The 27,227-nt window shown below is 42.0% G+C and overlaps 1 protein-coding gene across 3 annotated transcripts in view; it reads right to left on the reverse strand.

Moving 5' to 3' along the window:
- The window catches only part of plxna4 (plexin A4), a 200,823-nt gene that overhangs the window by 158,871 nt on the left and 14,725 nt on the right, over positions 1–27,227 (reverse strand). For all 3 annotated transcript variants that reach the window (XM_053313947.1, XM_053313945.1, XM_053313946.1), the window contains one exon: positions 26,326–26,508. In XM_053313947.1, the coding sequence (XP_053169922.1) occupies positions 26,326–26,508 (183 nt within the window). The remainder of the gene's footprint in view (positions 1–26,325; positions 26,509–27,227) is intronic.

Below are 27,227 nucleotides of genomic sequence, written 5' to 3' on the forward strand. Positions count from 1 at the left end.
AAAGAAAAAGTTTATTGAAGAAAACACATCAAGGTAACAGTGCACCAGGCCCATGACACTCTCTCACAGACAAACCGCTTAATTAAACATGAGCTACGCGAGTGCTGTCTATCTTCCTCTGTATGTCTAGATTTATGAGTGTGTGTGTGTCTACTGTGCATTCATCTCATCTTCATAGAAAGCACAAGGAGGTCATTTGCAAGTCAAATTCAGCATTTAATGACACGGAAAATCATCTGAATTTATTGAAAGCCAGCATGGAGAGGAAAGGAGCTTGTTCAAGTTTCAGATCAAAAATGCATAAAATTGCTACCCCTCTTTGCCTGCAAATAGAGCTTTGAGTGCTTCTGATTTTAAATGATGGGATGTGTCAAGGTGAATGTGTGGAGACTGATAGCTTGGGGCTCCCTGGGTGCAATGCCAGACTCTATATTTGATACAGATTACAGAGTTGAGATAATTCAACTCCATAAATTATTGGAAGGAAACTATTGCCTAGGCTGAACTGGGCTGAAACAGTTTAAGAGAGTTTTAATGCGTGTATGCAAGTATGGTGTGTGTGTGTGTGTGTCAGTCACCCATATACATATCTATTCGGACCTCTAGCCATACATAGATAATTTAGGGGAAAGGGTCTGCTACATGGAGAATCAAAATCAAAATGATATGTCAAATTTTCAGAAAATGCACGGGAAACATGTAATATAATAACATAACAAATACAATCAGATCCTTGCAAATGGCTACAAAAAAACTGGAAATTCAGAATAGATGTCACAAAATAACACAAAGCAGATCCAAGCTCAAAGCTCAAAGAGGTTAAGGGCATCGAAGATCCAATTAATAAGTAATATTGTGTTGCTCAAACTACACACTTGTTAAAATGCTCCTCCATGGCAACACTCATGTCAAACCGTGCTGTTGCCATGCAGTGCCATCCAAGAAAAACTGTGTTTAAATGAAAAGAAAAGAAGAGAGAAAGAGATGTGTATAAGGTGTGAGAAGAGGAAAATGAGGAGGAGGGAAATATGTTTGTTATGGTCTGCATCCATCATGCTAATTGGAAATAAACAGGAGCTCATTGTTCGGAGAGCATTAAATCAACCTCTAATCAAGTCTCAGTGTAGAATGGTAAAGCTTCGCCGCTGAGGACATTTCCCACAGAAATAACTTTAATAGCTGTAATGAGGATGCTTTTGCGTGTGTATGCGCACAAATTGCCACGTGGCTGATAACCTTTTATATTAGCACAAAGGGGCTAATTGCAAATGATCTTACTATTGAGTAATCGGACAGCACTTCTCTCTCCTACAGACACACATGCATACATCTAGATGCACACTCTGTGCTGCTTGTTGATGGCTTTCTATTTAATCTAAAGACGTTCCCTGCAGGGAGCCCAATTAACAAAAACAAATATGTGAAATCTACTGTCTGAGATGTAGTAGAGACAAATAAAATGAGAGAAATAAAAAGTTAAAAAAGGCAAGAATCAAACAAAATGTGAAGAATAAATGAGAGCATTAATGTGATGGGTTTGAACAGTTATTTTAAGCCTAATACAATTGTATTCATTTTGGTTATCTCATGGTATTATTTCCACATATATTATCATGTCGTTATCATTATTTGCATAATGCTTGCTATTTGTGGCACTTAAACTATAAACCACAGGCAGTCAACCGTTTAAAGGACAAAATAGATGCTAAAATAAAAAGGCACATGTGAAGAGAGTACCAGGCAGCTTGATAGAAATTGATGCACACAAACAGATGCCACAGATGAGAGAGAGAGGCAAAGCGAGATGCAGAGTAGTTGATCTCATTAAGATTAATACAGTCAGGCAGGAAAGCAACCGCAGAGAAAGAGAGGAACACAAACACAAAGGTGTAGCTTTAATGGGATCAATAGATTGGGCATCAGTGCAGGGTCAGTGGCCGTGTCCATGGTGACCCATCTCTCACTGGCTGGATGACTCACATCAGGAGTCCTCTGTCCATGCCTATCTCACTCACTCACACATCCCTTATTTCCGGCTTTCATTATCCCCTCTCTCAGTTCATCCCGGTTTTTCTGACAGTTTCATAAATATAGTCCCTGTAATTTACCTTGATTTCCTTTTTAGTTTTATTCTGCCTCCGGTCTTCTCCTGCTGTCCTTTCTCTGTCCCACAGACTCATCTCCTCTCCCCACACATGCTTTTTCTTCCCACCATTTCCCACCTCCGTTCCTGATGACAAACATCCCTGACTGAGTATTTTGTACCCTGCTGCTTAAAACGGCACATAAGCTAACGCACCGTTTGGCAGCCTTTTTAATAAAGCACTGCACTGACACAAGACACCAAATTATTGGTTGCTCACATGTCACATAACAGCACACCATGATCATAGTACTGAGGGAAGAAAATTTAGCACAGCAGCTGCTAAGTTTGCACAGATAGCACATTTACTGCATGTACTATATTTTTTGCTTTATGTTGATTTTCTTTTTTGAGAAAGAAAAATCTGCAGACGTACTCTAGCTTCTCATTTATCAACACAAACTATTAAGCTGATGCCTCACTTTCTCCTTTTTAGATAGGGTATTTTGTAATGCGTAAGTCCAGTTGACATAAGAGTGTAGCCTCATGTCTTGTTGACTAAATTATTCACTGTGGCTCAGTAGGGCACACAGCACACTGTTACCTAACCCTGTCAGAGGCACTGTCACAGCACAGAGAGAATAACATGTGTGAGGGTGGATTGGAAAGGACGGGACATCAAGCTGCACACCGAGGGAGATGGAGAGAGTATGGAGATGAATGGATTGCAGAAAAAAAGAGATGAATGAAAAATAAGGAGAGCATGGAAATGAAATGGACTGAAGAGAAAAAAATAGATTAATGAGGAATGAGGGAACCTGAAAAGCGCGATAAACAAAAGGACATCTACTGTTTGATGGGCATTATGGAAAACTGGCAAATAAATACAAGTGAGGGAGATATAAAAGAGGACAATAGGAGTGTTAAAAAGAACCCTAAATAGAAAAAGGGGAACTGGGAATTGTGATTATGTGAGAGCAGGTCTAAAGTCTCATAGAAAATTACGTCAAAACTAGGGAAGGGAGGGGAGTGAGATATAGAAGTCCCTTTGCCTTGATGCCCAATAATAGTCTTTCATGTGTGTGTATTGCACTCTCTATACTAAAGCTGCCAGTTCCCTTTCCCACAGGGTCCAAAATTAACACTCGCCCAATGCCAAATGCGGTTTCGTTTGGTGAGTAAATGTCCGGAAGGCTATCCGCCACACTGGTGGGTAAATGTTTGTACCAAAATAGTCATGTAATAAAATATCTGGCATGATAGCTCAGAAAAAAAATTCTCATGTTATTCCCATAACAATGTAGACATGTGAATCATGTGTGTCTTTCACATGCGTCTAACAGTGCCACAAATTTATGGGAGGGCCCAAAGACAGTCTGAGGCAAAGGAGCACCAGCCGCAGACCATCTCGAGCGCTCGTAGTTTTGTGGCACTGTTTACTGTACGGGACATCAGCTACTCTCTGCTAAACTGTAATTTGCCGCAAGTCTACTGCTAGCTGTCGTTAATTAAATGGCTAGTATGTGGCAATATTTACAAGGAGTAAGCCAACCTTTAAAACAAAAACCCAGCGACAAAAAGGAGGACACAGCACATTAAAAAAGAAAGTTTCAAGAAGCATGCTACAGTATAATGCTGAGGCTGTGGTTTGTACTCAATACCTTATTATGTCAATGAAATATACTGAAACGAATGCATGTGTGATTTATTATTTTGGGCAGTAAAAATATGCTTGGCCGATGTATTTTTATCTACAGTCCCCCTGGCAGGTGAGTCAAAAAGTTAATTTCAGACACTGCCTTCCCAAAACAAAGCCCCAAAAACATCACCAACATATGGCACATATATTTACAGAACAGTATGTGTGTGTGTGTGTGTGTGTGTGTGTGTGTGTGTGTGTGTGTGTAGCCTCCATAGCGGCAGGGAGTGAGGAGTTCAGCATGAATAATTGAACATGGGGGGAGAAGTCTGCCGTCCAAAAGCAAAATGCCAACTGCCAGGCTCATTTTATTTTAGAAGAAGGGGGAGCCAAAGGTGGTGTATAGGGATGAATGAGGGAGGGAAATGGAGAATAAAAGAAGATACCTAAGACCCAAGCTCAGACTTGTAAAGCCAAAGAGGCCCATTACAAAAAAGTAGCAACAGCTGCACTTTCCTGCTCTAGCTTGCCTTGCTCATTGGACAAAGAACGAAGTTATAGAAACCACAGGGTCACAAGTCAGGGGTCAGTGTTCTGGAGGTCAAGGTGAGGGTTGAGGTCATACCCATTTTGAAAAGCTGAACAATAGACAAATAGTTTATGACCTTGGCTAGATAAACACATGCTCTTCATAATTGATTTTAACACAGAGGGGAAGCCAAGGCCTATGAATAAAACTAATGTTATTATAGAATAGTAATAGCCATTGGTCCAGTGCCTTTTTAAGTCCCCAGTCATGAGTAAACTGCTGAGTAAATTAATGACTGAATGATTCCACACGAGTATAAAGGCAAACAAAAGATTCAGAAACCAAATTACACTAAAAAAGACGAGGATGGGGGGGGCATTAGATTAGTGTAAAAGGCAGCAGAGGAGAGATGGAAAGCCTTTTTCTTTTTTTTTTCCCAAAGGGGGGGTGATGACCCTTGTTCACCCCAACTGGGAGATCACAGTTGTCTTATTATCTCCATGATCACATTGTTATGTTTCTGTAGAGGCAGTAGCCACAGCAAACACAGTACAATACATTCAGATTTCTCCCTCTCTACCTTGGTGGTGGTCAGTGTCAAACTCATTAGTTCGTTTAGATAGATAAGAGGCTTGCAGCTGAAAAGCCACAGCAGCAGTGGGTTTTGTGGGTTATAAAAGCGATGTAATCTGGTTTTGGCAATATAATTCTAAGGAGTTTAGGGAGGAAGACGTACTGATTTGTGGATTTGAATTGGATTGAGGCCTGTTTAGAACCATATCTAATGTGGCAAATGGCTGTAATCTGAGGAGGGGCTGTGTATGAGAGAATAAGTGGAGAGTCTTTAGCGACAAATTATATAATACTGGGAAAATAGTGTGTGTGAAGCTCATTGTTTTGCAACGTATCTGCATGTCTCTTCTTCCTTCTCTGTCTGTATCCATTTATTTCTGTCACAATCTTCCACTTTCTTTACATTTGCCTTTTTCTTCTCTTTCTCTGCCCTGCTACTGTGCACTCATCTTATTTTCATATGCTCATCCAGCCGATTTCATCTTCCAGCCCCCTTTTTCTTCACAGTAATCCTCTCCTCCCTTCCCTCCATCTTCTACTCTTGCTGTCAGATCTCTCTATCCACTCCAGGCAAATTACACTTTTCAGATTACACCCCAATTAAAGGCCCCGTTGGTACTCTGTTTGCATGCTGCAGCTCGTCTCTGGAAACAAGAAAATGAACTGTGTCTGTGTCTGTGTCTGTGCGTGTGCATGTGTGTGTGCGTGCATAGCAGAAAGAGCTATTTAAAATACTAGCAGCCGAAAAAAGCATGTGTGTGTTTGCGTATGTCTAATCGCAGACGGCAGCCCCCTGCTAAATCCCTATTAATGATCCTATTTACACTTGTTGCCAGATTGATCAAAGTTTAGCAGTTGTGTGATCCACTGCCTTTTCATCTCAGCTGGTTTGGCGTGGGAGGGAGCGGTTGCCCATGTGTGTGTGCTAGCCTGTGTGTGTATGGAGGGTAGCAGGGAGGTTGTTAGTGGGCACAGTATGGGGTAGTTGGCACAAACAAGGGCAAGACACCATGCTATAAAGGCAGGGAGCTGGTTGGTGTTGAGGGTGTTTATGTAGTGTCAGTGTAGTGTATGTGTAGTGTATATATGGGGTGCTGGCTGCTGGCTGAGATCTGAGGATTAAAGAAAAACGGCAATAGACAAAGCAAGAGGTGCTGCAGAACACAATAATATCTCACGTAGCTGCCAATGGTTCTGGAAGTATTTTTCTCCAGGTTTTCTTTTAATGATATCCTCAATGTACCTCAACATAGAAACATGGTCTCCTTGATAATGATACTATAGGTTTCTGATGGGCAATTAGTTTTAATTAGTTCATTTTCATTTCTGAGAAATCATTTGGTGGATGGCTCTAGCGTGCCCATGAGCTTTAGCCACAGTTGCTATGGTGAAGAAGCCAGTTAAAGGTGTGAATCAGAACTGTGGCAAATTGAAAACATTTCATCGTTGCAAGTGTGGATGAAGCCTTGCGCCTTAATTGCTGGAATAATCCAACATTGACCTTAAATCCAAAGGTAAACTGATTAAAAAATTCTACACGCATAATCAGATTTCTACAATGTGTAATACTTAGTAACATTAGTGGTATGCGAAACAGAATTTTAAGCCTGGTGCATGGACATTGTTTGTTTTTTTTGTTCTTGCCCAAAATGCCCCTTAAAAGTACAGTGGACCTCTCTCCTTTTTGGCTTTTCTAATCAACCAGATATTTTCTCGTGCAGTTATTCATTTATTTTTTTTACTGCTGAATTAATCATGAGAGTTTCATTTCAGTACATGCAATGGGGGCACATTCCAACTGACATTGTCTGCTGAAAATTAACACAACCTCTACATACAAAACCTTGGATGACTGAAATAACTCCTCCTACTTTGCAACTCTTTATCAAAATATCACATTTTCTCTATTGTCTGTCCAGATCCCCATTCACCCATTAATTTATTCATCCATTCCATCCTGATTTCCTCCTTATGTCCCTTTATCTCTTTCTCACTCTCCTTTACAAAGCCTCACTTGCTCAGCCTTGTTTTTAACATATCCCTCACGTATGTCTTTCACCAAAGATGCCTCCACTCCTTCTCTATTTCTTGCACCCCAACTCGTCTCTCCCTGCATTGTCCCCTCAGGTCTTTGCCTTGTTAATTGCTCCAAACAGAGGGAAACTTTGAAGTCGCTGTCCCGTAAAATAATATTGCACTCATTTGTTTGCCGCCAGAGCTTTTGCCTGAAGCACCACAGACAGAGAAGAGGTTTCTAAAAAAAGAGATAGATGGCATGGAGAAATACAGACAAAACAGAGAAGGGGGAGAAAGAGGAGGGAAGGCAAAGCTTAGCTGAAGAAAAAGAGTAAAGATGAAAGTGTGGAGGATAGCAGAAGGGGGAAGGATGCTGCTGGTGGTGTTTTATAGACACTCTGCTCCACTCAGCCCCTAAGACCATTCATCACCTGGGCAGAGGCTCTAACAACACAAACACACAAACACTAATGTATGCACACACACTCACATACACACTTACTCTCTTCCATTGTCTTTATGGGTGCTCATTTTCTGTAAAGGCACTTCTCTTACTGGACTTGAGTCACCGCATACAGAAGCAAGCATAAGCTTGTGTAAACACACCCACAAACATATCCATGTCATATGCAATATAGCAATTTCACAAGATTGATGGTTTACCACTCTCACAGTAACTAGTTTATACTTGTGTCCTGAAAAATAACCTTAGCTGACATTTTCATGTTAAGGATATTTGCTTGCCCAAACAAAATATATTCATACAGTTACACAAAAGACAAAATTCTGTATGCTCTACATATCAGTGCACTATGTTAGTAAAGCAGATGATGATGGCAAATTTTGTATTAGAAATTTACATAAAAATGATTAATTTTAATTTAGAAATACAGTAAAAACTTATCAAGCCTTACAGTATCTAAGTATCAAACGTATCCAACCATCACCACAGTTGTCTTTACTATCAACAGATGCCCATTAAATCCTCCAAGTCACGCAATTAATCCGATTCATAATATGAAAATGAAGAGGCCACCAGGAAAATCTTATACAGGCAGTGTCTCTTATCCCATCAGAGGCGAAGAGATTTTGTAAGGCCTGCAAGGAAATTAACTATTCACTGCATCACTGCCTATTCACGGTCCTATTGGCATGCAAATTTGCCTCTGATTGGCATCAATCATCTCCTTTCCCTGTCCAACAGAGAGCCCACATTGCTAGAGTTGACTTTGAGCATGCCCATTTTGATATAATGGTGGCGTGTGTGTTTATGGAATGTATGTGGAGACAGTCCTGTAGAGTGTTAGATTAGATTGAACAGTAATACATTTAATGGATGGGCTGGGAAGGTCAGAGACTCACCTTTGAGTGGACTGCGAACGAGGGAATCGATCGATTGCAGGCTGACAGGTAAAGAGAGGGAGTTTGTGTGTGTGTGTGTGTGTGTGTGTGTGTGTGTGTGTGTGTGTGTGTGTGTGTGTGTGTGTGTGTATATATATATCTGTGTTTGTGTGTATATCTGTGTGTGTGAAGACAGGACATGTCAAGAGATACAGTAGAAGTCACAGTTGTATATATAGCTGAGCTCTCAATTAGCACTTGGCCTTCCCCTTGACCCTTACCAGCACCTGCAACTGCTAACTGGCAACAACAAATAAAACCTGTAACACTGTTTCTGAGTATCAAACAGAAAGAGAGTATACTGTGTGTATCTGAATGATTGATGTTCTTGCCTTGTATGTGTTGTTGTCTTGTACTGTATAGTTATGCATGAACATGTTGTGGGCGGCAGCTGACTTGCAGCTGTTGTTTACATCCACTGCAGCAGAACACTCACACTTCCAACTTGAATATGCATAATATGACACCACATAGTGTACAAAACAGAAGGCCAAATTGTCCGTGCTAACTTTCCCATTGAGCCCCACCAAATCCCATAATAGTAGATAACAGTTGCCTAGCAACACAGCCTAGCAACAGCGGTAGTCTAGATATGCTATCACTGTACAGGAAACTCGAGGGGAGGAATGCCTCCACTTTCAGCAAAGCAGGCATTTATTAACAGAGGGCCCAGGGAAATCATCAAACTCTGTTGAAATGGATCCGCCATATCAATTGTAATGTAGACACAGATCCTTTTTCTACTGTATGCTAACACACTCAAACGCCTTTGATGAGCTGGTGTTGAGTTCTGGCTCAGGTTTCTGTTGACACACAAACACAAACACACACACACACACACACACACACACACACACACACACACACACACACACACACACACAAACACACAAAGCTACAAGGGCAAATATCCAACTGAGATGAAAAAAGATGATTGTGGTGTGTGAGTATATGGGACAGGGATGTACAATTTCATAGCCTGAGTGATCAATACTTTTTTCTAAACTACACTCAGTTGAGCTATAAACACTGGAGAATCAGTGAGAAGAGTTTTTTAAGGCAACTCCATATCCGTTTTTTTCTGGGTTGTTCAAATGGAAATGCCCACTCAGCAATTATGGGAAAGCAGTTATGTGGGTTAGAGTGCTCATGCCCTATACACAGTCAGTCAGTTAGCTGGCATCATCTTCTTAACATACTTCCTCGCTGGATGTGAGAGTATGAACATTTGTCCAACTATACTATAGCGATGTTGCACCACTTAGTCTGGGTGTGTGAGATGTTAATAAATGAATCAAATGGAGCAGTGGGACAGACTCACTGCTGCAGACAGACCTGCTGCTGAGTGCCTGAGACCCAGAGCTTCAGGACGAACACCCATGGATCACACCAGATTCTGCTCTTGTCTGGAGCCTTTTGCTTCTCGGAGTTTAAACTTTGAACAGCAGCAACAGTGAGTGCTCTGGCCATATCTGTAGCTACTGGCCAGGTAGGCTTGGGGGTTAATGTCAGTTTATGTGTAGAAATGTCATCATTCAGAAAACTACGTCAGTTGACGTGAGAAAAAGGTTTTAGAAAGGCCTGGGAAAATGGCATTTTGAAACTAAAACTTACTTTGACCAAAATTTGGATTTGAGCTCCTATGGAACACTTCTTCTACGCAAAATTAAAATTTTGTGTAGAAATATTTCTGCAACTCATTACATTAACAATGGCTGTATAGATGGCCTTGAGCAGAAGTACATCTCTTCTATTAACTCTAGAATACAGTTTGGCACCCTCAAGCCTGAAGACAAAATGCCTTTTTTTCTCAACTGATGAGTAATTTCACTCCTCATCCAAAATCAATTATGTATAATCCCCTGATACAGAGAATTAGTGGCCATTTAACATGAGGAAGCTAAGTGTTTGAGTATGCTGAGTATGTGCACATATGAGCAAATCCATGTATGTTTATGAGGAACCAGTATGAGTGATGATTTGCTTAAATACAGTTTTGTTGATGTAAACATACCTTATTTCTGACTATGGATAAAGTCTCTGCACTAGAGAGAATGAGCTTAGGGTATCCACAGAGCAGCGGAGACCATGGATATAATATACACGATTTTATAACGGTGATGTGGCAGCATTAACAGTTCAGTACAGTCTGGCCTTCATCTGTTAAGAAATCTTCTCATGGTTTTCACTAAATCATTCTCCCTTACAGAGGTGACAAATATATTATTAGGAACATCTAAATGTAGCTTCACACCTTAGCTGTGAATTTTTATAAAACGCCTTTTTAGTTACAGACTTAGCATATTGAGAGAAGAAAAATAATTGCCTACAAAACTGTAACAACTGGACAAACTAGGCGTTTATGTATTTTTCTCCTGAAGGGCGAGATGTGAAAGAAACCATTAGAGGCGACGATCAGTGAGGGGAAAGAAATAAAGGAAAAGGGTGTACAGAATATATTATATATTCATAAGAAAAGAGTAAAACATTTTTTATTAGTCAGAGCTCTGTGGGGCTCCAGCATTTTTGCTGGCATTCTTCTGAGACAAATGAATCTTAAATAATGTTAAGAGATGAGACGGCACCCTCGATTCCTCCTCATTTGCTCGTTTTGCTCATTTTGCATATCATCCAACATGCACCACCCCCAACCACCATCCCTCCACCCACAAACCTACACTGTTCTCAAATTGGCACCACAAGCTCATTATTCAACTACTGGTATACATGCAGGCCCTGCGTACAGATGCAGCTGCTAGTTGGCCTGATGATCTCAAACACGGTTTCAAAAATCATCACAGAGGAATGGTGTTAACACAAGGATGGACACAGGAGGCCAAACATGATGCCATATCAGCCCTCCAGGAGAATATTTGCCAATCAAAGAAAGTGACAAATCAGCCATGTGAGTAAAATCTGAGGGGGCAAAACAAGGGCACTCTCTGGCATCCATCGCTACCTCCAAGCTTTCCTATTTCTCCCTCCATCTGGATAGAAGTGAGCAGGACTGATGTTTCTATTTCCGAACGTGTCTCCCTTAGCGTGTCTTCGGCAGCCAAGTCTGTAGCCCACGCTGTGTGAAACCGGGCACCTGCCAACACGTTCAAACACACACAGTTACATCTGTAGTGTGCTAAGCCGCCAAGGAATCAGAGCCTAAACTGTAGGGCATTGTATCACAACACAAGGTACTTGTGAGAATAAATAGAGCAAAACCAGCATCCACCTTTAAAGCACATGTAAAATGAGCTGATTATGCAATGTGACGCAAGACACATCCATGCTGGAATTTTTGTTATGTTTTTTCATGCATTTAGTTGTTGCGTGAACTAATTCATTTATTAATTGATTTGGTTTGGTAACATATGAACTCCACAAATCACAACACTTCATATGCACACAATTGCTTTTCTGACACTCAAAGCCAATTTCATGTGGCTTGCAAAGCTTGGACAGGACTTGGAGGACTGACATTTAGCCTGCTACTACGGACAAGGGCCAAGCATTGATGGTGGCGGCAGAAGGAGAGGAGGACAGTGGTTTGGTTGGTTTGCCAGTTGTAGGAGCGGGCAGCTGAGACTAAACACAGTAATGGCCTAACGAGGAGAGATTTGGAGAGCCAAACCAGATGGAACGGCGACAGCCACGTGCCTGCCTGGCTCGCTCATGTCTTTGTTAGCCAAACACACATACAGACAGAGATTTACTAAAAGATAAAGACAAACAGAAAGGAGGAATGATGAAACAAGACAATGTTTTCTTTTCTCCCTATTTTTGTTATATTACATCTTTAAAATATAATTTCTGCACTGTCTCCACTTGTTTTTCCATCTCTGTATGCCCTTCTCACCTTCTCTCTGTATCCACTTCCAATACCCAAACTCTTCTCCTGATTGATATTCAGCACATTCGGTGACTAAGCTTTCCCCTCCCTTCCTCTCTCTGCTAAGGGCTTAACTTTAATGAAAGGGGAGAAGTTGATTACATATGGGGAGCAAAAACTAGGCTTCTTTCTCCAGGGAGGAGTGTAGTAGACGAGATGCCGCGTTGAGTTTTAGTCAACAATGAAAGCAGACAGAGAAAAAAGGAATTGAGGCTAGGGGTGTGCACATCAGAGTGTCCTTGGAAGTCAAATTTCCCAGGGTGCTCAAGTGTCAGGAATCAAGGACGTGGAGAAGAGATAAAAAATAGCCATGGTGCTGGCTTTTTAGAGGATTCCAGCAGGTACGTCTGACACAAGGACACGCACACCTCTCTGGGCATACACAGCCCCAGTTTGTGGAGCTGCAGTGCTACTGTGATGGTTAACCTAAATCCATCTTTGACTATTAAAGCAGTGAGCAGTGACTGGACTGAGGATGTGCTCGCTGATATCATGCTGGCAGACAATATTTCAAATGAGAGGGGAGGAACACATGGTATTCCCAATGCTTTTTTATGCTTTTGCTCACAAAAGAGCATTGTACTGCACTGTGCAAAAAGGATCATTTTTCTCTTACAACTTCTCCCAGTGGATCATTTCTGATTTGTTTTGAACTATATTGGAGGGAAGAAATGGAAAGCAGACACTAATAGCATCCCTACCTAAACTCATCTGACAACTTCTCTCATATCATGCTGGGCACCCTTGCTCTTATTGTATTTTCTATTATAGTGATGAATGTTTATAAGGGCTTCATATCCTCCGAATAGATACACACATACACATCCAGAGACACACCGAAGGTCTGTTTTTTTATCAATGTTAAACAAACCACAGGTCCAGTCTCACAGCAGAGATGAATATAAAGCAGGAGGGAGCTGGCACTTGCTGAGAGACAGAGTGAAGGAGAGAAGAGCAGCTTGTACAGGAGCAGTGACCAGTGACTGACTCTCTTGTGTTACAGCTCAGAGTGTGTGTGTGTGTGTGTGTGTGTGTGTGTGTTTGTGTGTGTGTGTGTGTGTGTGTGTGTGCTGGTGATTCTGGGCTCATAGGGTATTGCTCTCTCTGACAAAAACAGTTAATGAAGTTGTTGCATTGGCTCTCTCGCTTGCTTTTAGTTGGCAGGAGAGGACGGGCAAAGGGAGGGGTGTGGACAGAGAGGTGGAGCTGAGTATGTGTCTGTGTATGCGGGGGGGCTCCAGAAGACAGTACCATACTTGCAGAAACAACTGAGGAATTAATAGTCAGTAGTGCAGTGCCAATTCAATATATGCCTGTCCAGAACAGGCCGAATGCTTGGCCTCTGGCCACTACTTGGCGCTTAGATAAATGAGTACAGTTGATGTGAGGTGTGAATGACCAATAACATGAAAGACACTAACATCCTATTATACATAGATTATAAATAATAGGTAGTGTAATACTATATAAATGTTCTTTCCTCATTTATTTAGTATTAGTCTTAGGAATTCTCCCAACCCTAAGCCATTTCTAAAATAAACTGAACTGCCCATGGAAGTATTTGCTCCATTTTACATGAGTAACTTCAGTCATTGTATATTGGCCTCTAAGCAATTTCAATAGTTGAGCAATGCTAGACATAAGTACGTACATTACATAGTGTGTAGTATGATGGCAGAAGCTGCATCAGTGTGTAACTACAGGTGTGTGCAAAGAATCAACTTTTTCCAAACATCATGCATGGATGAACGTGGGTGCCACACCTTTCGTTACATCTTTTGTGAGGATGACATTTAGAGAGAAAAAAAAAGAAAGAAGGGAGGAAGCTGCACCTTTAATTGAAATGGGCCACTGATAATGTATTTTAGTGATGACAGTGATGAGAGCCTGTGTGAACCCTAAGCCATGCACATAAAGGCATGATGGAAGCACAGCTAATGTATGAACACACAAACCAATCCACAATCAACATTTTTCACTTAAAACTTAAAAACACAGTGTGAGTGTCTCTAACTGCAGATTGGCAATTACCATTCTCTGTGTGCAACATGGGAGAGAGGGGTGGGGGGTGAGGGGGGTTCCTCTAATCCTTTGGGAGCGCTGGTGTAGCTGAGATAAAAATCCACTTATTAAGGTCTGTGTTGAGGATGGGAAAAGAAAGGGTGAGGGGAGGTGGTAATAGGGAAAGAGAAGACTGCAAGGATAGGTGTGCAAGATTACAGATGTTAATTTCTCTTCCTCCTTTCCCTCGCTTCTGCCGTCTTTCATATCTCGCTCAGCATTCCTCTCAGTCACTCTCCCTCCTTTCGTCTCATTTATTTACTCTCTCAATCTCCCTTACTTTCCATCTCTCCTGTCATTGTGTTTGTGAAGCGGCTTCGGTACCTGAGGCGCTCTTCAAAGTCTTGAAGTCAGACAGACCCAGGGACCCTTTTAAAGATGTTTACGCTGGCATCTGCTTAATGGGCGAGTCAGTGTAATCTAAATCGGAACTCACCGACGCCACTGCAGGTACATTAGAGAGGGTGTGTGTGTGTGTGTGTGTGTGTGTGTGAGATTAGTAGGAGGAAAAGCTGAGCAATATAAGAATGTGCAAATAAACCAAAACAAACAAACAAATAAACTAACAGGTGTTGGGAGATGCAGCTGATGTTTGCAAAAGACTCAATACATGAGATGGCTAACAGAGGCTTCCAAATACACCGCGCAGAATATATCAGTATGCACAAATATGGAAAAAGAAATGTCTCATTCATATACGGCTCACATTCACATTCACTTTCCTCACCTCAATCTACCTGCAATCTCTACAGGTTTGAATACACCCACGTACATGCAAGCAACCCCCTTGACAACACACTCTTCCGCCTGCAGTCTCACAAGTCTCTGTTGATGTTGAGCCTAGCTACAGAGTGCAGCCTTGCTTAGCCTCCTTGACTGGCTGCTAGCATTTACTGCAGGGAGGAGAGAGAATGACCCAGTTGTGAGGCAAACTGTTCTCTGCAGAGAGAGAGAGAGAGAGAAAAAAAGAGAGAGAGAACGAGAGAAAAAGAGAGGTGGAGGAAAGAAAAAGATGCGTGAGGGCACTAGTCGCCCCAAGAGAAATACTGTGTGCAATGATTGGCTACCGATGTACAGGGAAGGATGTAGTGAGAGGAAGGGAGGGAGAGGGCTCACCTGCAGTGGTGTGTCCTCTATAGCTGCACAGACTCAGTCATAAATCACAGAGTTGGAGAGGGGATGGAAGTCGAATAGGAAAGGAGGCAGATGCAGAGAAAAAGAGGGACAAATAAAAGAAAGAGGGAAAGTAAACTCTAGGAATTAGAAATGAGAGTTACTGAAGTATGAAGTATGGGTACATGTAGTGCCACTGACAGAAAATAGGCTATTAAGTGATGTCTGTTTTTAGTAGAGTGGGATGAAAAAGAAAGATAAGGAGAACATGACATTGTTTCTGGTAAACCAGCCCTGAAATGACCTCATTCTTCATGACAATCATGAACTTTTTGCTATGGCTGATTATGACTGCACTCCTTGGGTACTTGGGTAAATGCTCTTCTTGGGTGCAACATTATAAATTAGTGGTATGGGAGGTGCTGACGGGAAATTACACTCTAGCCCTGGCAGGGTTACTGGTAGCCATCCATCCACGGAGCTACACAAGAACACACTGTGTGATTAGCTGCTAGACCCTGTATTGATTTTCTACTGCTGGAGCACAAATTAACAATTGCCATGTAATGATTTGTGACTCCTACGCACCAAAATGCCAACGTGTGACAAAAATAAATAAATAATAATTAATACACTATAATTTTGTTGGGGTGTAGGAACAATAAACTTTTTTCTACATGCCATTTAATTAACGATAAATCACCTTTAGGAATTGTTAATTAAGTGTTGGAGAGTGCATGCCTTCACAGTCTGCTACACAAGAGTAATTAATGCCAATTCAATCGTTCTTCCAATGCTTAAAGAAAAAAAGCAGTAGCATCTTCCTTCAGCAGCTTGATTCTGTTCACTGTTCATGCACCTCTGACATGAGTAGAAGTCTGTGTAAATGTGTAAGTGTGTGTGTAGGAGACAGCTATGTTTGGAGTGCTAATCTGTGGTTACCTACTCTATGATCCATCAGTAGACGAGAGAAACGGAGAGAAAAAGCTTGGACATAATTACATTCCTATTTGCTGGCTTGACACAGACTTGATATGGCTGAAGAATATTAATAATGTTGCTAATTAACTGGCTAAGTAGTTCTAGACTTTAAGAGCGAGTTTGATAGGCGAGGCAGGGAGAAAAACTGTGTGTAGGTAAGCAGTCTCATGTCATCTGACTGTTTTACATCAGCTGTGTGTAAAATAACTATGTCAACCCTGAGCTATGTAAGGGTACATGTAATTGTTGCAGGGATTTAAAGTGTTGAATTGTTTTTGATGCTTCTGGGTGACCTGCTCCAAGGCCCCATAAGACTACGTTACTCAATTTTGTGTTGGGAGCTGTGATTTCTTGGAGTAGTGAATTACACTTTTTCACAATGATCAAACAAATACAGCAACAAAACAGTGATTTTTGTAAGTTGAATTACAACAACTACAACACCAGATTTGATAGACACTATTTAAGTCAATGCCAACATTACTTAATTTGGCGTAACTTAAAAAGTCACTCTGTAAGTACAAAACCTTTGAGTGTTGCTGTTGAGTGATAAGACTAGTAAGTATGAATTGCATCTCTTTCATGTAAATGTGCTTGTAGGTTGATTGGTTAATCCAGGCTTAACAGTCAGTTGATGACCTGGCTTTGTATCCTCAATGCAGTATATATATATATATATATAACCTAAAGAGAGCTTGACTAAGTTGTGATGTAAGCCTTGTGTCTGCCTGGCAAAGCCATCCTCAGTGAGCAGCTTGTAAACACACACAGTCTGCCAGCTTTTCTCACTGGACAGCCATACAACAACATGTTAATTAGAATAGGGAAAGGGGGAAGGAAGGCAAATAGGAATGAAGGAAGGAGAGAATGATATGACAAAAAAGCAGAGAAAAGATAAGTGGAAAAAGCAATATTGTGAAACTAGGAAGAGGCAAGGAGAAATGAATGGTAAAAATGAAAAAGAAAGGACAGGAAAGAGTAAAAAAGAAGAGGAGAATTTGGTATGGCTGTGTTGTTAAAGTTTATAATTCACTTGCTGCTAGACTGTAAAATTTCCCATCCCTGTTTCTTAACTGTTGGTATCTCAGACAGCTGAGACAGCATTCCCTACTATCTGAGACACTAATGAACAATCTGCATTGATATTTAATTAAATGAGCCGCAAATTAAGCATTTCCCAGCTTCACAAAGCCAACCCACAATTTTCGCTTTGCTCACTGTGGTCTGGCAAAAATGTTCAGTAGGCATTAACTCGCGATTAGAGGCATTGTCAATGTGCATGGACCAAAATGACTTTGTAAGCGACTGGATCAGCCTCATCAAAAATTCAACATTATAAGCTTCACAAAAGGCAGTCGTGTGATTGTAGTGGACTGCATTATACTTTACAGGTATTCATCTTATGTACATCTCATATCTACACTCAGTAGATTTCAACACTGTCTTAACAGTCAAAATATGACAAGATTGCTGCAGTTTTTCACTCCAGACTGGGAAAGATGTATGAAAATCACTGAAAGATTTTTTTAAAAGGCAGGTACAAATTACACTTATGATCAAAGTGCAGATTTCATGTCAGCCCTTGTTTATGTCCCCAGACCTTGACTCATCCTTCCCAGCTGCCAACCTTGTCTTAACCCTGAGCCAGCAACACATCAGAGTCAACTACAGTTCAAACTGCCAGGAAACGGAAAGATCAGACTAAAGTTAGTCATTTTCTATCTCCAACTTCTCTGCTGGCTCAAGCCTTTCAACTCCACATACACACTGCGGAGAATAGCCACTCAAATCACTCACAGCTCAATAGGCTGCCACATACTGGTACTCTTCTCAATAGGTGCCGACTCACAAGAGTGAAATGAACATCAAACTCTATTTCAACACTCTCACCCTCTCCTCCCATCAGACTGTCTCCCTTTACCCTTTCTCGACATGCTCTCCATCTCTGTAGCTTTCACCCATCATTCTTGCCAATTTTGCCCTCTACACTCTACGTCTCTCTCTCTCTCTGCTGCGCATTCCTTTCTGTAGCCATTCACCCACTCCTCACCTCTTTCCTGCTTCCCATTTCAAAAAAAGATCTGTGTAAATAAAAAAAAAAGAGTACTGCAAGCCCTTTGTCTGAATACTAATTCAATTTCAAAGGAAAGTTGGAAAAACGTTTAAAAATATCCAATAGTATATTAGAGTTGACATTGCATGGTAGTTTAATTTTACTCTGACTAAGATGTGTTGCAGCTAATCAGCAAGTCAGGAGAATATAAACAGTATCTACACTGTAGCACTACATGTACCATGATTCATAGCTGAAGGATCACCTTTGCGACAGTGTTGCAGCAATACAGGAGCTTAAAGTAATCGAGTGGCTCTGAGCGTGTGTGTGTGTGTGTGTGTGTGTGTGCAAACATGATGTCAACCTGCAGGGAAGCAGCTGGTTACCAATGTTGGTAGAGTGTGTGTGTGTGTGTGTATGCTACTGCCCTGCTCAGCCTCTGGCAGCTCATCAATTATAAAGGAGCACTGGAAAGGAGGGATAAGGCCAAGCTACAGCAATGGCATCTATAAATACACACCTGAATGACACGCGTGGGGTGAACAGCTATTTTTGCCACACACACACCCACACACACACACACATGTGAAGGTTGACAGCCAAACATGGTGTATGCACAGGCAATGTCATCCACCATATCAGGGCACTTTGTGTATCTGTTGAGTCAGGTATGCACAGTGAACAACTGCTGCTCTTTGCTAACCTGAGCACCATGTGATACTCTTTCTAAATCAGAGGAGAGATTGCTTTCCTCCTCTCCCCTCATGTCTTTCATCATCTAAACACTGTGTCTCACTGAATGGCAATTGAGGTGTGTGTATGTGTGTGTGCACGGGTAAATTCCATAATGGTCTGGCCCTTTGCGTTCTACTTCTACCTCACTCCTGTGTCTACCTTTTCATTTTTCTCTTGGATCATTTAGTCCTCAGTTTATCTATGTATCAACCCTTCTTTACTTTCTCTCTCTTACCCTCACCATGTGTTGCACGTTCAATTCCCCAGCAATATCTCTTTCTGCATCTCTCCATCTGTCTTTTCTGTTACTCCATCAAGAATCCATCCATCTTCCCGTCTGTCTCCACAACTCTTTCCAGTCTGTTTCACTTTCCCAGCCCATAACCCATGCCCACTTTCCCTGCATTTTTTTTTCTCTCTGCTCCATCTTCCATTGTTCATTTCCTCTCACCCTCATTTCCGCCTTCCAACACCCCACACCAATCTACAAGACATCACTGAGGCTTCCTGACTGAATTCAACATGCGCTCTGCCTGCTGCCCAGTCAGACTGCCTGGCTACTGGATTAGTTTTTTTTGTGTTGGCAGCAGGCACGGCAAGTATTGTGGGGATTGTGAGCACACAAGGCAACCACTACCTTCTGATCCTCTTCCCAGGCCATTACTGGACTTCACTTCTCATTAGCTCTGCTGATTTTCTGCACAGAATTGACTAATATATACACACAGAGACTTGTATACAAGCATGACACATACACACACACAAACTATTGACCAACCCACTAAATCTTGAGGAAAAAATGGTAATTTGGAAGCAGGCCTAAGCAAACCTAGTGCACTAAGCAATTAACAAAAAAAAAATGTATGGTGAAACAATTGGCCAGGAACGATGGTGCGAAAAAAAGTCTGAGACAAGAAGCATAAGGTGAGGGGGGGGTAGCAGGTGCTGCCAGGGTGTTCCTATTGACTGAATCCCCTTGACACGCCTTTCTATCTCTACAGCAAATAGCAGAGCATGAGAGCACAAAGCCGGTTAACAGACAGCAGTTAATACGGCGAGACGAAAACGCCAACACACTAATATTGTGTGTTCAATCAGCCTTACAGCTGTGAGGTGGACAGCACCTGTCATCGAGTCATCCTAATATGCGCTCAGTCCGTTTTATGAGCATAATGTCTACGCGGTGTACTTTGACACTCCCTGGGATTTAAATAGAGTGTATCTACACTATATATACTCTCAGATATGTGTGTGTGTGGACTACGTTGATGCTTTCTATACATTCCAATCTACGCGTGTGGAGCACCCTGTGCTACCATGGCAACTCACTACTGAGCATACTTTAGTGTGTGCTGCTGAGCTAGCTGGTATGGGAGCTGCAACACACACACACACACACAGAGTGCCAAGGCAACTAGGGAAGACTGCTGAGGAATACTTAACAGTATGGGAACATTGACATTCTGGGAATACCAACTGAATACAGCAGCAGTTTAGACCACTGGCTAGAATGAATGGGCTACTGGGTGGGGTTGTAATGGCTACCGGCCAGCGTGATACTAGCAGTGTGAACGAATGTGTGCACCTGTGTTGAGGAGCATTGTGTTTATAGCAAAGCAAGAATGGGGATGGGGTTTAAATCATAAACCACTGTCCACACACACAGAGGCACACACACATGATGCCTACGCGTCCTAAAGCATATTTCATCATTAGCTCTAAGCAGTTAATCCTCTGCTCCGCTGACCACGGCTCAGCTCAGCCCATTTCAATAATCTGCATCTGGGGCTAACCAACCCATCATACACACACACGCAGACAAGCACATACACATACACACGAAACAAGGACACAATCAACCCACAAAACATACGGGACTGGTCCAGAGCAATAAATATCTCAAGTAAAAGCTCTCACACCCACACATGCGTACATCTATCCATCCATAATCTATTGTGCCAACATGCCAGTTTGCAGAATTGGCCCTGTTTATTTATTAGACAGGAAATGCCACAGAAATACAATGTTAATTGTGACTGTAATCATTTTAAAAAGACAATATATTTCAATCAATGTGGCTCTACTGTAGGGGATTTTGAAAATATTGTTACCTGATATGATTGCAAGCCTTAAAATTCTGCCCAGCAAACTCATTTTACATTATGCTGACAAAGCATTTGAGTGAGAGAGACTGTATTGATACAGTTGGTCAAATTATCCACATTCAGTAAAGGCTCTTAAAAGGTTACTCTTTCCCAGAAACCCATTTAATGAAATCTTTAATGGCATGTGCAGTATTGAAGGCATGGAGGGGTTAAGACCAAGAACAACATTACAGAGCGAAGCAAGCACCTGGAAAAATTTAATGGAAGATAGAATAGCATGTTTGTGGCAAGGAAGGCAACAGACAGAAATTTAAGGGTAAAAAAGCGAAATGAATCTAGCTGGAGAGAGGGGTAATGAGACAGTCAAGAGAGAGCTAGCCATACAGAGCATGAAACAGATAAAATGTCAGAGGTTGAGTCAAACGTTTGACCTTTCCCTTCCAAACAACAAACATTAACCATTCAGTGTTGGAACTGACTTGTTTCTAGCTCATGGCATCTCCCCAGATAACCTTAAATGACAGATCTCCCTCTCCCTCTCTCTCTCTCTACACTAGTCCTGCAAGCTTTCCACCAAAGGCTATATTCTAGCTTTGCAAACTACTATCACTACCTCTCATTTACCTTTCTACCTTTTCTACTACAGTCTCATTTCAGTCTTGCCTTCTCTTCATTCACATTTTCTGTCTCTTCCTGTCTTTTCATTCGATCTCTTCTCTCCTATATGTGTGTTTGCTGCCTCTTCTTCCCTTGGTGGCAGCAGTGGTAAGAGGTGACTAAACTGTCACAACCCGACACTCTGCTCTTTGCCTTTGGCCAAAAACTGACAAATGCTCTGTAGAAAAGATGTTTTCCTTTCTCTTTTTCCCCTCGGCACCAAGGAACATGCGCGTCTCTAGCTTTTTCAGACTTTTGGCAGTGCTTTGTATAAACTAGTAATATCTAGGACACATAAACACTTATCCTGAGCTTCTTCAACCTCATTTCCTTTGCATGCCATGCCTTTCTCGTTTTTGTGCCTCTGTCTGTGTCAAGTTCAAGGTTAGCTGCTCATTGTATTGAGCGCCAATGCTCCCCCATTGGGACGGACAGAGGCGAGATGCATTAGCACCTCTGCAGGTGGCCCTCAATCTCATCCCTTCTCTCTTTTTTCTCTCTCCACATCTTCCCTCCTCACCTCCCTCTCGTCCCCTAGTCCACCTTTCCATCCATGGCCCCATGGAGGTACCAAACCAGCCTTTGTCCAATAGTGTGTATGTGGCCTGGGGTGTGGGTGTAAATGTTCATTGATGCATGCATGTGTGCGCATCTCCTTACATGCAATCGTGTGCAGTACGTGAGTATCATGTGTATGTGTCCGTGCAGATGTGTACTTCATGTTAATGTGTAGCATGACCAGATGACCATAAACTAAACCAAAGCCTGCAGGGGGTTAAGGCTTTCCCCTTGACCTGCTGCAGTGCACTGACCTGTAGTAAATGGGTTTAAACCTTACCCAGCCACAGCCTTTTATCTCCATCACATCTCCATCTCCTTCTTAAGCCACAGACCAACGCACACACAAACTGGCCAACAGACAGGCTGACAGAAGCCATATGGTCCATTCACTTCCAATGGCAGGAGGTAGCCATCAAAGAGCTCTCACAGCAACTCCACTCAGCCATGGACAGACAGACGAAGGCAGGGAGAGAGATGAAGGGAAAGGAAGAGGGAAATTATAAGGAGAGGGCAAACAGAGGTGGAGAAAGGGAGGGAGAGAAAAGAAATAAGAGGAGAAAGAAGTGGGAAGTGTGGTGAAGGGCAGAGAAGAGAAGATACATCCCAGCAATTCAAAAGAGCTAGAGTGTAATGGAAATAAAAAGAGTGAAAAAGAGGCATTGAGGTTTACAGATCATGTAAGCCCTGTGTGATGTGAAGGTTTCAAGTCCTGTGAGAGACAGAGCTCCAGCAGGAATGGCTGCACCTGTGGGCATGTAGAGCATCATACTGATTTGATAGCACTGACAGGAGGCTGTTATGAAATTCAGCTTAAACTGTGTCATTACAAACATTACACGACACAGACACTCAGCAACATCTGAGGCAGGGGTTGGCGTTCAACATATGTGTTTGAGTTAAGGTTATAAATTAGGTTGCGGCAAAGTTAAAAGCGGTAAGAGCTTGGTCTCTCTCTCCCTTATGTTTTGTCTTTATCCTATTGATGTCTCGCTGCTGCCTCTTCCTGTGACAACCTTACTTTCCAGATTTTCTGTCACTTCTGCTTTCCCACACCCACATAGTCATCATCCTGCTCATCTTTCAGGCTGACTACACAATCCACTACATCCCCCGTCACCGCTATGATCTCCAGATATTTCCACAAGAGTCACTCCAACAACGCCAGAGTTGGAACTCAAGGGGAACCTGACCCATCTCACATATTATTTCACTTAATGAAGATGCTCCACATTAATGGAGTCTCATCCAAGGCTTTCTCTGTCGCGTTAACTGTAAATACTGTTAGATATTTCCAACTGAGCTTTTCTTGTTGTTGAGGTTGAAGTCAAGGTAAGGTTTGAGGTCAAGTGTGTACAAGGATAGGTTTAGAGGCAAGAGAGTGAATAATGGTAATGACAGCCCTCACCAGTACTGAAGTACAACATCATCTGAGTCTGTATTCATGTCCACAAGCTTCAGGTTATACTAGCAAAATGTTGTACTGGCCCCCATTACATAAAACAATTTCACAAGCAAATTTAATTTAATTCACCAAGCTTCCTGCCCAGCTCAAATTCATGATGTCATAAATGTGAACCTGTAAACACTAACATTTAGCTCACCCAAACACCAGTGCATTAAAGTCCATCCACTTTCTTTTACCGTAATGCTTATATTTATTCAGGGTGACGTGTTAGTCACAGGACCATAAATAACACTCAAAAAAAGGAAGAGAGAAAGAGAGAGAGTGTGAGTGAAGATCTGAGAGAACGGAGGGGGAGGAGGTTGAGGGATGGAACAAGTAAGGTGGAGGAGTGTATATAAATCAACATCCATTAGCTGAGGGGTTATAAAGTCACTGATGAAGGAGGTGGACTGAAGCTCAGACCTTTTATTGTCTTGTTGTTGCCTTTTATTGCCCGTGATGTCATCTAATGGTATACAGTTAACAATGGGGGAGGAGTAGTATGTACATGGGAGGGGAGGATGGGGCTGTAATGGGGCTGTGTGTGCATGTGTGTACCCCTGTGATGACAGGATATTGATCACCCTTTGTCAAAGTCGGTGTGTGTATGTGGGGTTTCTTTGCCTGAATATACAACACCATATGTGCACAATCTGATCTCCATTCATGTCGAGTTTGCATGAGAACAATGCCAAAAATCAAAAATGAAAGGGGTGTCTGGTGAGTGGCCAGGGAAAAGAAGGAGAAAAGCATGAAGATAACCAGCAACCAAATTTTTTTCTAACATGAAGCAAAAACAATATTCATGAAACCCTGAGAACAGCTTGTAATGCGCACATCCATGAAATGTTCCCTTCCTAACTCTCACTCATCATCACAGATGAGCAGTAGGTCCTAAATATCATTACATTTCCTCTGTTTGAAACATCTGACTATGCAATGATTATTGTCTTACATCGAAAACTGCTGCCTAAACCACTTTGTTCCTGTGCACAACAAAAACAACAACAAACAGAACAGAACTCCTGTTTGCCTGTGTATTGGTACAGACCTGTCGATATTAGCTGCTTGTTCTGGCCACAGTAATATTTTTGTTTAACTTCCTCATTCTGTTTTTCATTCTACCCATCATCTGTCTAAATTAAACTCCTTAAAATTCTCTCCATCTGTTTTACATTTAATTTATTTTGATTAAATATTCCATCTCTGTCAAATCTCTCTCCTCCAGCTCAACCTTCCTCTGCTTCCCCTCGTCAATCCATCTTCCACTCTTTCCTCCTCACTGTGTAAAGCTGTTTTCCTCAGGCCTGTGAGGCTCACTGCTCTAGCCTCCCCCAAATTAGTCTCAGTCATGGCCCTACGGTGTGTGTCTGTGTCTGTGGGTAAGAGCGAGGGGGTAAAAGCACAGAAAATACCACCATTCTATCACACCTAGCAGCAGTGCATCATCCCATTAGCCCAGAAAAAGGTTGCCACACGGGTGAGGGTACAGGAGGCATAAGGGGTGTCTAAGGTGGAAGCCAAAACATGCCAAAACCCAGCTTATCCGCTGCTGTTTAACTCTGAGGGGACAAATCTTGTTTGGCCAAGGGCTTGACTGTCACACAGAGTGTGACATGTTTTTCAAAGAAGAGACAGTTCTGGTCAAAGATGTTCAAATACTATTGCTATAATAATAGCTGCAAAAAGAACTCCACAGGTTTTTAGAAACTTCAAAGACAGCAGAGACTAACAAAGTGATAATTATCCTCCTACTACATTATTAAACTGGTGGAGAAAATTTGCAAAAATGCAAAATTATAAAAAAACAAACAGATGTGACTCAAATTGTCTCATGTGCTAATGCAGCTGCACAAATGACCTAATAAATGCTGTATTTCATCCTATTCTGATACCTTAATTTGCCTCAAGAAACAGATAAGAAACTTTGTCTAATCGATTCTGCAACATGCTGATCTGTGCTGTCTAGCAAGTTCTGCAACATGCTGATGTGTGCTACAATCTGCCCCCAGGGCTCTGGATTTTATACAAGTCCAAAGAGAAGGAAAAATACAGCGGATACTCCTGATACTAGGTATGTACGAGTGTATGTGTGATATATGGTGCAGAGGATGAGGAGGATGTTGAGAGATACCAGATAGGCTTGGCTCTAGGAATAAACCCCCCTCAGGGGCTCTCCTGATCCCCCTTCCTCAAAACACATGCACAAAATCTCTACACAGTAAAGTACACACACGTCCTTTCTCTCTCCCTCTCTTTCATGCTCACACGCGCGCACACACACACATCTTCCTCCTGCAAATACAGCTGACTCAGCTAGTTTGCCTGAAAGTCAATCTGCCTTACTACAACTCTCCTTCCTCCAATTTAGCAGTCCCCAATTCCCAGTCCTTACTACACATTCTAACAGAGAGAAACCAAATCTCTGCGTCTGTCAGTTGAAGCCACTCCTGCCCTTCATCCTTGATGCCCGCCCTGCATTTCTCCTTACCTTCTTCACTCGTCCACTCTTTGTGCCCACGAAGACCAGTGAGTGGTTTTTGTAGACGTAGGCAATGACGGAGGTCATTTTGTCAACGGCGTCGGAGAAAAGAGGCTTGCCACGCACCATCTCAGACACACCCAATGGCGCATTCATGTCGAGGCCACAAAAGTCGTCGTCAATGGTCAAGAGCTGCTGTGGAGAAGAAGAGGGATTAGTAAAACACAGATAAAAGACAGACAAATACTAAGGCCACACATTTTTATCAACTCAAGATTTACTGTAAGGTAAAGGGAACAGCTCTGGCCAACACTTTATGAGCATTAGTGTCCATTTTTGAATAGAGCTGTAGGCCACAGAGGTCCTCAGAGAGGAAGCTTTGGCGTACATTACGCAAAAAGTGTGGTAGAAATATTAAGCATGTTTTTCCCAGATCTAAATTAATAAGACCAAGAATCAATAGCTGTCTCTGAGTGTAAGTATATTTCTGTAAGGGACAGATATGGATAGGGGGTAGGTCAAGAAATGAGAAACGTTTGTATGTGATGGAGGGAATGTCTGAGCATCTGTATGCATGTGAGCATCTGCTGGTCCGCATGTAAAAAAAGCAAACGTAAAAACAAGTAAGAGAGAGATGAAGATCGAAGAAGACTGCAGTCAGGCTCTAGCACTGTAATAGCGCCAGAGGCTGCTCTGTCAGGCACAATTCCCCACCGTCCACCCAACGCAACAGCTACTGCAGAAATGCCAGTGCGGCAAGATATTCAATGTGAAATGATTCAAAGTGAACTCAGTGCAGAAAAAAAGTACTGCAATGTTTCACAGCTCTACAGCAATCACTACAATGCATCACTATATATAAAATGGGGAGAGATCTAGCCACTGATGAAGGGTAATCTGTTTTGCTTTCT

This window comes from Scomber japonicus, chromosome 23 (assembly GCF_027409825.1).
Source record: "Scomber japonicus isolate fScoJap1 chromosome 23, fScoJap1.pri, whole genome shotgun sequence".
In the NCBI taxonomy this organism is placed as follows: Eukaryota; Metazoa; Chordata; class Actinopteri; order Scombriformes; family Scombridae; genus Scomber; species Scomber japonicus.